Source organism: Myotis myotis, unplaced genomic scaffold, assembly GCF_014108235.1.
Source record: "Myotis myotis isolate mMyoMyo1 unplaced genomic scaffold, mMyoMyo1.p scaffold_m19_p_17, whole genome shotgun sequence".
NCBI lineage: Eukaryota > Metazoa > Chordata > Mammalia > Chiroptera > Vespertilionidae > Myotis > Myotis myotis.
This window is the reverse complement of record NW_023416321.1, coordinates 32,540,529-32,553,440: the sequence shown is the minus strand read 5'-3', so window position 1 is coordinate 32,553,440 and position 12,912 is coordinate 32,540,529. Positions and strand designations below refer to the sequence as shown.

At 58.8% G+C, this 12,912-nt stretch overlaps 1 protein-coding gene across 23 annotated transcripts in view; it reads left to right on the top strand.

The window, feature by feature from the left end:
• MYO18A (myosin XVIIIA) overlaps positions 1 to 12,912 on the top strand; it is a 95,233-nt gene that overhangs the window by 78,084 nt on the left and 4,237 nt on the right. For 13 of the 23 annotated variants that reach the window (XM_036340784.1, XM_036340783.1, XM_036340782.1 and 10 more), the window contains 9 exons: positions 344 to 457; positions 1,777 to 1,893; positions 2,075 to 2,158; positions 2,589 to 2,726; positions 4,691 to 4,876; positions 5,232 to 5,371; positions 6,169 to 6,213; positions 9,358 to 9,483; positions 10,673 to 11,970. In XM_036340784.1, coding sequence (XP_036196677.1) covers positions 344 to 457; positions 1,777 to 1,893; positions 2,075 to 2,158; positions 2,589 to 2,726; positions 4,691 to 4,876; positions 5,232 to 5,371; positions 6,169 to 6,213; positions 9,358 to 9,483; positions 10,673 to 11,966 — 2,244 coding nt within the window. In that variant the 3' untranslated portion in view covers positions 11,967 to 11,970. Of the gene's footprint in view, positions 1 to 343; positions 458 to 1,776; positions 1,894 to 2,074; positions 2,159 to 2,588; positions 2,727 to 4,690; positions 4,877 to 5,231; positions 5,372 to 6,168; positions 6,214 to 9,357; positions 9,564 to 10,304; positions 10,324 to 10,672; positions 11,971 to 12,912 lie in introns of those variants that run through there. The other 10 variants (XM_036340793.1, XM_036340792.1, XM_036340790.1 and 7 more) reach the window with 5 other exon arrangements.

The window sequence follows — 12,912 nt, the reverse complement described above, 5'->3', positions numbered from 1 at the left end:
CTCCCTCGCGTCCCTCTCAGTGGGTCTTGAGTCCTTGGGAAGGAAGGTGACAGGGAAGCGGGAGAAGCCACTTGGAACAGCCATACTCCCTGGGGTCTCTGCATGATGCCCAGCGTGACTGCCAAGCCCCGGGCTGCTGGGGGTGGGCCCGGCACCCACCCCTGTCACGGGAGAAGATGCCTGTGCACGCACCACAGCACCCTGAGGTCCCAGGGTCTGAGTACACGGAGGAGGAAAGGAGAGCGCCTGGGCCCCCTCTCCCCTGTGAGCACCCTGCACAGCCCGCCTGTCCCCAGGGAATGGCTGACGTCTCTCTCTGGGGCGGGGGTGGCTCTGTGTCCAGCTGGAGGAGTCCGAGTTCACCTGTGCCGCCGCCGTGAAAGCACGCAAAGCCATGGAGGTGGAGATCGAAGACCTGCACCTGCAGATTGATGACATCGCCAAAGCCAAGACAGCGGTGAGGAACCGGGGCGCGCAGGCCCGGGCTGAGGGAGAATAGAGCCGTGACAGCGGCTGCCTTCACTCCAAACAGGGACCCTTCCCCAGCCAGGTCCCTTCACGCCAGGACGTTCTGCAGGGAGAGCAGGCCTTCCTCCCCCGTCGCCCCCACTAACAGCCGAGGACCGACAGGGGGCGAGGTGAAAGGGAGCCAGCCAGGGCCCCTTGCCCTGCGTAGCCACCTGCCTGTGAGAGCTTGGCTGCAGGCCCCAACACCATTAATAAAAGCCGCTAATGTGGCTGAGGGATGTAAGCAGGTGCCTAGAGATTAGCAGAAGCACCGATAAGGGGATGGGATGGCTCGTTTCCCTCCCCTACCCCTGGCCAGCCCACTGACAAGCCCAAGCAGCAGCTAATTAGCACTCTTATTTAATGCCTCCCTTTTTAATTCCCCACCTCTCCCACGGCCCATGCAAAGCTGGGCGAGAATTCATTACTGGGATGTAGCCACCGGTGCTATGGTACTATCTCCGGCAGGGAACGGGGCAGGGGAGGGGGCTGGGCTGGGCTGGGCTGGGCTCCACGACCCCATAGCTAGCCACCCGGCTACCGATGCCAATCTTCCAGGCTTGATTTATCCCCGTGACATTTGTGCTTTTCAGCAGTTTTCAGGTGAGTAATTCAAATTCCTTAATTGTGTTAAAAAAGGCTGTTATAAAATTACCATTTTATTTAAATCCGAGTTAATAAATTTCTTGGCAGAGGCTTCCCCAACTCCCCACAGCCCGGTAACAAGATGGATGGGGCAGAGAAGGAGCCAACGCAGTCATTTTGGTTTGGAATTACAGGCTAATAGATTCATTCATTTCCTGAAGCTGCTGTTGGCTGTCTCTTCCCCTCCCCCCACGAGTGGCCTGGCTCTGGGGGCTGGAAGGCCAGGGAGCAGGCAGTCCCTGGGGAAACAAGAGCTTCGAGGATTTGAGGGGTCCTTCCTGGGACCTGAAGGGGGCCGAGGGCACGAAGGTTAGGGCTGCTAGTGCCTGGGTGCTGGGTCGCTTGTTCTGGGCAGATCTTTTCTGCCTTTTTAATTAGCCTCCAAAGAGCTGCCAGGAAGCAGCTGTCATTTAGCTCAGGGTAGGCCTGAGCTGCAAAGACAGCCCTTTCCCTCATCTCCCCGGCCCAGAGCCGGACAGGCAGCTCCCTGATGGTCCTGGTCCTGGAACCCCCTCTAGCAGGGGGACCTGGCCTCAGTCACCACCACGCCCCTCCCATTGAAGGTGACGTGGGGAAGGTGACACTCAGACCGAGGCCCTCTGAGCTGCCTTTGTTTCTGTCCAGCTGGAGGAGCAGCTGAGCCGCCTTCAGCGCGAGAAGAACGAGATCCAGAACCGGCTGGAGGAGGATCAGGAAGACATGAACGAGCTGATGAAGAAGCACAAGGCAGCTGTGGCTCAGGTACCCGGCCCAGGAGTGCCCACCGCACCCTGTGCAGGCACTGACCTCCTCACAGGTCCCCAGCGCGGCAGCATCTTGGGAGCGGTGGCAGTGCCTGCGGTCCCTGGCACTCGGAGTAGGGTGGAGTGGGCTACATTCGAGGGTTATGGAGGATCCTGTTCAGCACTCACGCCTTTCCCAGGCCTCCCGGGACCTGGCTCAGATGAATGACCTCCAGGCTCAGCTAGAAGAAGCCAACAAGGAGAAGCAAGAGCTGCAGGAGAAGGTGGGCACCAGGGTCTGCCTTGGTAGAGAGAGAGGGTGCCCAGGTCCCCATACGTGGGGATGAAGCCCCACGCTCCCGGATAGCAAGCACTTCTCTCTGCCATCGGCAATCCAGGGAGCAGTGTCAAGTGCAGAGAGCTAAGCTTGGAGCCATGTCACCATAGCAGACACTTTGGCTTCAGCTGCCTCGTTTCACATTTCTATTCCCACCCGGGTCCTCAGCTTTCTCCTCTCTCTCCAAAGGGCTAAATCTGTGCCAGCGCTGGGCCAGGTGGGGGCCGCCTCTGGCTCAGGGCCTCATTCTTCCACCTCCCCTGTGCATCCCTCCCTCCCTCAGCCTTCTGGTCACCATGGTGATCTTTCCAGCCCCAGACTCTACCCCCTCCCTTGTGGGCTCAGTTCTTTCTTCTCCTGCTGCTCCCCACCCCCAGCTACAAGCCCTCCAGAGCCAAGTGGAGTTCCTAGAGCAGTCCATGGTGGACAAGTCCTTGGTGAGCAGACAGGAAGCTAAGATCCGAGAGCTGGAGACACGCCTGGAGTTCGAGAGGACCCAAGTGAAGCGGCTGGAGGTGGGTGCACACTTCTCCTGGTCCGCAGTGACCAGGCAGCGCGGCCCCTGTAGCTAGAGCCACACGTGCTGAGCAGGGCTGGGCAGAGGCCGCTGCCAAGCTGCCAGGCCAACTGCCAGGGTGGTGCCTTCTCCCCTGCCCGCCTGGCCTGTTCTCTGGGCACCACGGAGCCTGCCTGCTTTACATTCTGTTTTCGTGCTTACTTTCTGCCAAGGGACCAGAGCAGCTTAGCTTTTCGTCTTCATATTTTCCTCCACCATGAGCTCCCCCCGCAGGTCCGCCTCACTCGCTCTCTGGCAGGGTCATAAATATGCAGTGAATGGCGCCACTTCTATGAGGCTGAAGTCTGTTCTCTCATCTCACTGCTCTCTCTTTCTCTCCCTTCCCTTTTTTTCACTCCCTTTTCCCCTCACTTCTTCCCACCCTTCTCGTCTCTGCTTTTTCTCCTCACCGTTTCCCCCCATTCTTTCTTCTCTTTGTATTTCTCTTCTCCCTAATCTTATTCCCCCTTCTTACCCCCTTCCTGTTTTTTCCCTTTCCCCTCTCCCATTCCTCCTCTCTCTCTATTTTTCATTTTCTTCCCTTCAACCCTTCTCCTTTTTCTGTTCACCTCTTTTCTTTTTCTCTCTCTCCTTCCTCTCAACTGTAATCTCCATCAATCCTTTCTGTTCAGTGTCGCGGAGCCAGCATGCTCCAGCTCCCTCCCTTTCCGGCTGAGCAGGTAAGAAGAAAGAGGCAGGCAGCATTCTGTCTCCGGGTTTCCACCCCTCTCGCCCTGTTTTTTACGTTCTTGTCCTTCTCGAGCTTGTAGACACATGTCTAAGCACCCACATTTCTCCATGAGAACTGTGTTCACGGGTGTGGGTGCTGAGGATCACCCCTGCCACCTTCCATCAACCCCTCATTGGTGGAGCAGGCACTAGGGTGGGGATGGAAGCAGTGGCTGTGGGCTGGCAGTGGGCATGGAAGGTGCCCTTGACCCAGGAAGAGAATATGGCTGAACCTCCCAAGATGGGGTCACAGTCCGCAGGAGAGCTAGCGAGAGTTAGAAGAGACTTAATCATAGTTCACGTTCTGCCTTTACCTACAGGAAGGGTTAGGTAGGCTGCCTAAAGTCACAAAGCTGTCAAGGGCAGACGAGGCCCTGGTCTGGTGGCTATCGGACAGACCTGCTATATTTGTCTCCTTTTCTCGTGGGCCCCAGCCCCTTTCCTCAGCTCTCTCTTTCATTTTCCCTTCTGCTCAGAAAGGCAGTATTGTGGTTTAGACGCATGGAATAGTAAACACAAATGGCCCTTAGAGGTCACGTAGCCTCACACCGTTATTTTACAGACACAGAGATGGAGAGCGGGGGTGAGAGGCGGAGGCCCCGCGTCAGGTAGGGTGGAACCAGGGTCCTTCCCCCACCCTCTGCCCAGGCTCCAGGCCATCTCCTGCTCAGCATCCTGTGGCCCAGCAGGAATAAGTGTGTTCATGTTCCTGGGGGAAGAGATGCATCGGGCTTAGAGGGATGGCTTTGTGCTAGGAATCTGATGACAGCTAAGTCTCCTCCCAACCTGGGAATTCTCAGTAAAGCCATTTACCTCTGAGCTCAGGATGTAGCTTTTGGTGCTTCTGGGTTCGGGGTCTCAGAGGGAAGCCTGCTATTCGTGGAGGCCCCACACGTGGTGTCAATAGGACAGGCGCAGCTGGAGGCAGCCCTCGGTAGTGAGGGTGATGCTGCTAGCACCTGTCATCTTCCAGGCCTTCACCTACTTTACCTTCCTCGGTCCTTAAAAGACCCACGGGGACTAGGTGTTATTCTCCTACAGAAAGGCAAAGGAGGCTGCCTCAGAGGGCTTTAGTTGCTTGCCCACCAGTGAGTGGGGGAGCCGGAGTGGACCCCAGGCCTCCTGACTCCGGAGTTCCGCCACAGCCCTCTCTCTGCCTGGCTGATGGGCCCCTCTTCCCGCCTCCCTGTCCAGAGCCTGGCCAGCCGGCTCAAGGAGAACATGGAGAAGCTGACTGAGGAGCGGGATCAGCGCACAGCAGCTGAGAACCGGGAGAAAGAGCAGAACAAGAGGCTGCAGCGGCAGCTCCGGGACACCAAGGAGGAGATGGGCGAGCTGGCCAGGAAGGAGGCTGAGGCAAGCCGCAAGAAGCACGAACTGGTAATGCACCCCACCCTGGGGCCCCACGCTGGCAGCTCTCTGAGTACACCTTACCCGTGGGCTGGTGGGTGAGGGGGTCCCAAAGAAACCATGGTTTAGAGAATTGGAGGAAAGAGGACAGTCCAGGGAGCCCTGAGGGCAGGCCAGAGGCCAAGGGTGGTCCTGGAGTCTCCATCAGGCGAAACTAGGCACCACCGCCCAGCAACACCAAAGCAAAAAACAAACAAAAAAGCCCTGTAGACTTACACCTAGGTAGCTCCTGCCTGGCTGGGCGAGCCTCAGAGTAGGCTTTCTCTGGGGCAGCTGGACAAGAGACTGGTCCTCCTGTGGACTGGACTCCCCACTTCCCTCCTAGGAAATGGATCTGGAGAGTCTGGAGGCTGCTAACCAGAGCCTGCAGGCCGATCTAAAACTGGCATTCAAGCGCATCGGGGACCTGCAGGCCGCCATTGAGGATGAGATGGAGAGCGATGAGAACGAGGACCTCATCAACAGGTGAGAGGGGCGTCCAGGGCAGCTTCAGGCAGCACGGAGGGCCTCTCGGCCGCCTCTGGGCCAGGCCACCAGCTAGAACAATTACAACCTCTGTCTGCCCATCACTGAGCCACCAGCCTCCCTCCCCTCATTGCCAGACCCCAGCACAGACCTGTCGAGGGCAGAACAGGTGCTACCTGGGTGAGACTCCTCCCCTCATCCTCGCGGTCCTCCCTCCCCAGGCCTCCCCGGATCTGGCTGTCCAGCGCTGCCTGTTTGGGATGAGTTATTCCCCCGTTTAGCTGCATTTCCGATGGCGCCTGCCCTGCTCTGGGGAGAGCGGAGATTTAAGGGCCGTGGTGCCTTGTTACCATGCCAGAGGTTTTCTCTCATAAAACCCACCCGAGGAATGGTTTAGGAGAGACAGAGAGATTTGTAGTCTTAGGCTGGGGAGGAAGTCATGAGGCAGGCAGACCGGCAGTCGAGGGCATGGGGTGGTCAGGCCCTGGAGAGGCTCCCAGGGCTGCCCTGAGCAGCGTCCCCAAAGCTGCCCCCTTCCTGCATGAGGGCCAGGGCTGCATCCTGCAGGCAGGTCTCAGGGCGTCTGCTCCTTTGTGTCAGGGGAAAGGTGCCTGGGGCGGCCCAGACCTCCCTCTGAGGACAGCACCATCACTCCTCCCACACCCTGGTCTCAGCCAGCCAGCACCATCTCTTGCTGAGGAAAGAGGGGTCCTCAGCTGAGGGGTCCACCTGGGTTTGCCTGATTTTTTTTGTCTTCTTCTGGCCCCCCTGGCCCACCATTTTCTTTCTGTTTCCAGTTTGCAGGACATGGTGACAAAATATCAGAAAAGGAAAAATAAACCGTGAGGACTGGAGCGCATGCGCTCTCTGCCTCTCCTGGCGTGGTGTCTAACCGCCCCTAACACTGGCCCCCAACTGGCCTGCTGCATGACGCATGGGGGAGGCGGGGAGGGACACACAGCCTCTCGCATCTCCTCTGAGCCAGGCTCTCACGCTAACACTGCTGACTCTGTCCTGAGGGAAGGCCGGGTGACAGGCTGGGCTGCACAGGAGGCAACCGGGTGCGCTCCCCCAGGAAGGCTCGCCCGCCCGCCCTGGCGGGCAGGATGGGGGCTCCATCAGCAAGGAGAGCTCAGCCTCAGGAGGTAGCACCCACAGTCTGCCTTCCTGAGCTCCAGCCCTCTCCTCCCTCCGAAACCAAGTGTCGCCGCCTCCCCAGCCTATTTCTCTGGGGAGAAGTCTGTTTGGGATGGATTTGCCCGCATCCTGGGGCTCCTTTGGAACCTGAGAGAAGCGGGTCTGTCTCGTTTTGCAAGGTCTGCCACCTCCGTTGGCAGACAAGGGCAGGAGGTGAGGGGCATCGAGCAGTCACTTGTTTGGAGAAAGCATTCAGGCAGCTAATCACGGCCGCTCTGCTGTGGCTGGGAAGGGAACACGGCCAGATGTGTTTACTCTACTCCCTGCGGGCACATCGGGCAGAGGGAGGCCCCGGGCCTTGAGCTGGTGGCAGGAAGCCCAGTACGTCCACCCGCTCATCGTCTCCCTCGCTCTGGGTGGGAGCCGGACAGCAGGTGCAGATGTGCAGGCCTTCAGGCGGACCCAGGCGTCCCTCCGCCAAGTTCAACCGGGCTGTTTTGGGGAAGATTGTTCCTGTAGCTTGGGTTGGGTTTCCTCCCCCACTCTCTCTCTCGCCTGGCAGGCCTCATGCCCTGGCCAGGATGGGCTGGCGGCCGTGCAGAGGACTTCGTGAGCTAATGATAAATGTAATAGTGTGTAACAGTGATAGAGGGCCGCTGGAGCCCAGTTGTCACACACAATTAATATCCCCCGCCGTTCTGTCTCCGTTTGTTTGTTCCCCCGCGATTCGGCTCCCAGTTAACTAATAGCACATGAGCCTGGACATAAATTGTATTTGACACGAGGTTTAATTCCAACCATTTAAAATTTCAACTGCCCCCTGAGCCTGCCTGCCCCTGGAGTTTGTTTACGGGCTTGATTATTTAAGGGAAAGAGCCCAAACATCATCTATATGCTTGAAACTGCAGGGAAGGCGAGGGCAGGCAGGCCAGCGTCTCCCCCGACTCGTCGCTCTGAATGTGAGGAGCACGATTCGTATGCTGGGCCCATGGCGTCTGTCCCCTGTGTGTACCAGCCCCGCCATCCTTGGGCTGTAGCAGCTTCAAGGACTGATAAAACGTGCACTTAAGATCATATTCTAAATCATTGCCCGGCACAACACATGGGTGCTTACACACACACACACAGAGCAGGCACTCACGCAGGCGCACAAGGGCATGCAGTCCAGGCTGGGTTCCCGCTGACGGCAGCGAGGTGATGCGGCTCCTTCCTCAGCAGCCCTGGGCCTCAGCTCCAAGTTATCGAGCGAGCGTGCTAAGGCGGGCAGAAAAATAATGTTTCGATTTACTTAGAGATACAGTTGTTATTGCCATAACCTTAATGAAAGCAGTAAACAGCGTGGTATTAAGGGAGATTTATACAGAAACGCTTTTAACATGTAGACATAGATTTTGCGATGCATACAGCACCTCCTTTCTAAAGGCAATCAATATGGTTATGAACGGCGGTGATAAATTACCGGCTGCGAAGCTGGAGGAGGCGGTTTTCTGCGCGGGCGTATAAATCAGGCGGTATTGGCATTCCGTGGGGCCCTTGCACCACGGTAAATCTGCCGGGCTCGTTTGGCACGGGGCTGGCATTAGTGGTTACGGGGCTGTCTGCTAAACTCCTGTTTACCCGGGGCATCAGCCAGCCTCGTCTTTGTTATAATTCTGTATTTGACAGGAGCCCATAAAATGTGCCTTTTTATTCCCCTCCCCACGAGTCATGCTCTCTCACAGTCCCCAGAATAGAGTCTGGCAGTGTCGTGTGTGTGTGTGTGTGTGTGTGGGTGTGTGTGTGTGTGTGTGTGCGCGCATGCATGCACACGCACACACGCCTGTGTGGCTATTTATTCAAGAACATAATTCAGGGACAGGGCTGCTCCTGTTGACACAGATGAAAGGAAATTTATATCAAGGAGAAATCCTAGCATATCCATAGCAGGGGAACGTGACAAGCAGACATTTTGCAGAATCCTGGGAGCATTCTCGCTTGGAAGCCGTCTCCAAGCCCCTGCTGCTCTGTGAGGGGTCGCCGTGACTCCGGCCTCAGAGTTTGACTCCTTTGGGCTTTCCTGCAAGTAGAGAGGGCTCAGGCCAGCGTGGCCAAAAGAAGCACCGAGGGGCAAGAGCTGGAGGCTTTCTGAGGGGCAGAAGAGGGGACTTGGAGAGACAGAGCCTTTGTCCGGGACTTTCTGGGCCCGACTGGATCTCAGGGTGCAGCTCCTTGGGAAATGCTGCTGTCCCCTCTGTTTCCTAAGGGCCAGGGCAGTCGCAGGATGGGTCGGGGATATGGCCTCGAGGGCCCGGTTTGGCATTGCCATCAGCTCAGGAGACTCCAGGTTCAAGCTAACTTAAAGTCACAATGAATCCCTTCTCTTTCCTGTCTCAGGGCCAGCAGCCCAGCTCTTGCAAGGAAGGCATGGAAAATTACAGCAGCTAGAGCCACATTTTGGGGAGTGGGTAGATAAGAAATAGCAGAGTAGGCCTCAGGGAGTAACTGAAGGGCCCAGGACTCCTCTTTTTAACCAAGAGCCCCCCAGGTGTCATTGATGAATGAATGGTCTCCTTATCATTCTCTCTGGGTTGGTTTGCTGAACGGTCACACAGAGTGGAACGGGGGTGCCGCCATGCTCCTCAGGGTCTTGGTGGCTGTCACACAGTGCGGCCTGCTGAGTGGGGCCAGGGTTCTGATGAACGGTGCGCTCTCTCTAACCTCTCTGTTCTCCCTGACTCACTGATGCGCATGCCACCCTGCATCCCACCCCCGCCCAAGACACACCTGCTGCCCCTTCAGCGCTCCCTGCGGGGCAGCCGGTGATCACCTGTTCCCCAGCCTCACCTACCCTTCTGCTCCTCATCCCATAGCGAGGGCGACTCAGATGTGGACTCGGAGCTGGAGGACCGGGTCGACGGGGTCAAGTCGTGGTTGTCGAAAAACAAGGGGCCTTCTTCCAAAGCAACGTCCGACGATGGCAGCTTGAAGAGTTCCAGGTGAGCACGTGGCCTGGAGCGGGGAGGAAAAGCCACCCACGCCCCAGGCTGGACGAGCAGTAGGTCTTTATCCCAAAGAGGTAGGCCTCACGCCTCCTGCGTCTGTGGCGTGGCTTGAGGGTGAGGGGCTTCGGCCCCCCTGCCCCACCCCCGCATGTGGAATGAGCACAGGAGGCACGGTTTCTTCTTAGTCAGAGTCTGCGGTGCCCCAGGCTCGGGGCTTGGGTTTGGTGTAGGTTTAACTTCATCCCCACTTACACTTTCAACAAATGTTGACTGGACTGCCTGATAGTTTGGGCCGTCGGAGGTCTTAACAGGAGCAGCTGCAGCAAAGGCCCTGGTTCCGACTCCCCTGTCACCGCTGCAGACACAGTGCCGACTTTCTCTGCCCATTCTCTCCTTCCTCTAACCTTTTTACTGCCCCCCCGCCCCCCGCCATGCTTCTGTTCACACCCATGGTGGGGGGCAGGTAGGCTTGCTCCCCTATTTTCTAGCCCATTCACAGTCTCCTGATCAGACAGCTACTTCTGGTATCCAGGGGTCTGCCTTCCCCATCCCTCACCCGCCAGCCAGCATGGCAGCAGGGAGAGCAGTCCTCTGCTCCCACCCTCCCGGCGTCCCCTTCCCCCTCCTCCCCAGCCCAGAGCCATCGCACCCCACCTCCTTCCAAGACAGCAGGTGGGCTGGGTAGGAAAAGGAATCCCTCTTCTTCTCCAGCCCTCCTGAGGCTCCTTCCCAAGCCCAGCCCCTCACCACAAGCACCCAGTGGCCCCCTCTAATTGATTTAATTTATTCGGCCGAACAACATTTTGTTATTGCAGATAACGCTGCCTTCCCCGCCCCACTGCCATTCACCGCTGCGTGGCATGAGGCTCCAGGTAGTTGACAATGAAATAAATTGAACTAAACGTTTTAGAGGGGGAAAAGTGATGAAATAGAACAATAGTCTAATTTACATGACATTCTCCATGAAGCTATTTTCACTGACGCAAATTATTTTGCTTCATTTCCTCCAACGTTCTCACCGCCACTTTGCCAGGGCTGCTGCCGATTTCTCCTCCCTCCCCCTGTGTCTGTATTCTGTAGGTTTAATGCCTCTCTCTCTCTCTCTCTCTCTCTCTCTCATTCTCTCTTTGTGCCCCTAATCCACTATCGGTTCTCTCTTCCCCGGTCGCACCTCCTCCCGCAGAACGGCCCTCAGCACCCTCGGGAAGGAGGGCAAGGAGGGCAAGGGGGTGGAGGAGAGGCCGGCCTCTGCACTGAGCTCCCTGAGCTATCGGAAGAGGCTCACCCTGAAGGACTCCATCGGGGGCACGGGGGACGCAGAGTCACTCTTCAGCACCCTGAGCGAGCGGGCCGCCTCCCCCGAGAGGCCCCCGCGGAAGGCTCGCCCGAGCCCCAGGGGGGAGCCAGGCCAGGGCAGGAGGTCCGAGGAGCCCAGTGAACGTGGCTCCATCCTCTCCGCGGTCGGGAGCCGTGCCAGCCGGGGGCTGGAGAAGCGGTGGGGCTCAGACTTTGACGGGGCCTCGACCGTCTCTGCACCTGTCAGCCGGGCCTCCTCGGCCACACGGCGTGGCTCGGGCGAAGACGGGCCCCGCTCCTCCATGAGCATCTCACTGTCGGGCTCCCCCAGTTCCCGCCGCAGCACCTCCCGGCTGGACAGCCTGTCCAGGACCTTCAGCCCTTCCTGGGGCCGGGCCTCGGGCCTCGGCCGGGAGAGCCCTGACTCCCGCCTGTCCCTGGGCCGGGGCTGCCTGGATGAGTGGGATGACGCGGCCAGCGTGGCCCTGAGTGAGGCGCACTCGCAGTACAGCCACCCGTCGCTGGCCCGCAGCCTGTCGGTGCCGCCGCAGCCACGCCTCTCGGCCTCCGCCACGGAGGAGCCTCTGGGCTCCGGCACCCGCCCTGTCAGCCGCCACTCCTACCTGGACCCGGACCTGGAGGCTGCCATCAATGAGGTGTTGAGCTACAAACCCGTCCCATTCCAGCGGACCAGCCTGGAGCCCGGCTCCGAGGAGGACGACCGGAAGAGCATCCGGAGTGCCCGGAGCGCCCAGCGGGAGTCCCCCGAGCAGGCCACCAGCATCCGCCGCTCAGCCTCTGCGGCCGATGTCTCTCGGTCCCGGTCCCGCAGCAGCCGCAAGAGCCGGAGCAAGAGCAGGAGCAAGCGAAGGAGCAGCTCCAGCTCCAGCTCCAGCTCCGAGGATTCCTCAGAGCACAGGCGGCGGAAGAAGGGGCGCTCGCGAAAGGGCAAGAAGAAGTCCAAGTCGAGGAGGAAAAGAACGGAGTCGGAGTCCTCATCCTCATCCTCCAGCGGCTCTACGGTCTCAGGCCACAGCCGCTCCAGCGTGAAGAAGGGCCCAGCCGCGGAAAAAGAGGAGGCTGGGCAGGCGCCCCGGCCGTCTCGGAAGGAGGAGAAGAAGCGTAAGAAAGAGGTGGACAGCCTGATGATGCGGTACCTGTACCGGCCCGAGAGCGACTAGAGCAGTAGGTGGCACCTGGCGTGCAGTGCAGCATGGCGTGCGCCCCTCGGTGTGAACTAACATGCTCCTGCCACCACCTCGGCCCCTCCCGATGCCTCTCGGGCAGGCCTGGCCTCCGAGAGCCCCCGGGCTACCCCGGAGGGCAGAGGCCAGCTCAGCTGGCTAGTCATTCAGAGCCCTGAGCCCAGTCAGCTGAACGTGCAGGTGATGTCAATCACAGCTCCCACTCACCGTGTCCTACCCTGGGCCAGGCACCCTCCTAGGTACCTGGCACGCTTTATTCACTCGATCCTCACACTAACCCCATCGTAAAGGTCTGATTAGCCCCATTTTATAGAAGAGGAAGCTGAGGCTCAGGGAAGCTAAGTCACTTGCCAGGAAGTGATATTGCCAGGATCTGAATGGAGGCGAGTCAACTCGTCCTTAACCACTCCTCCATATCGCCCAAGGCGGAGCACATGGGGCCAAGTGCTTACCTGGCAGCACACCTATAGGAGCCCTTGTCTGTGGCCCCAACAGGCTGGGCCCATCCCGGCTGACCCCCTGGTCTGGATCGGTGCATTAGTGGCCACCGGCTCTCATGGGTTCTTTGGCTCAGCTATCCCCTGCCCTGCACTGCCACCTTCCTCCCTGGCATGGGTCTCAAGCCGAGGAGTGCCAGGTGCACTCCCGCCCCCACAGCACTGCACCCTGCAGCAGACCCGGAGATGCCTGACTCTCTCCCCGCCCCTCCCACCCGAAGAAGCCCACGCAAGGGCGTCACCTCTTCTCCGCTCATCTTGTAAAGTTTTAATGAATAGAAATTAGCAGCGGCTGAGTGACAGCCCCCTCCCGGCTTCCCTGCCTCCCCTGTCTTCTCCCTGTGGGGAGGGAGAGCTAGCAGTCAGGCCCTCTCTGCCCCCCCCCCCTCCCGCCTCGGAAGAAAGGCAGAGACTGACTCATTGGA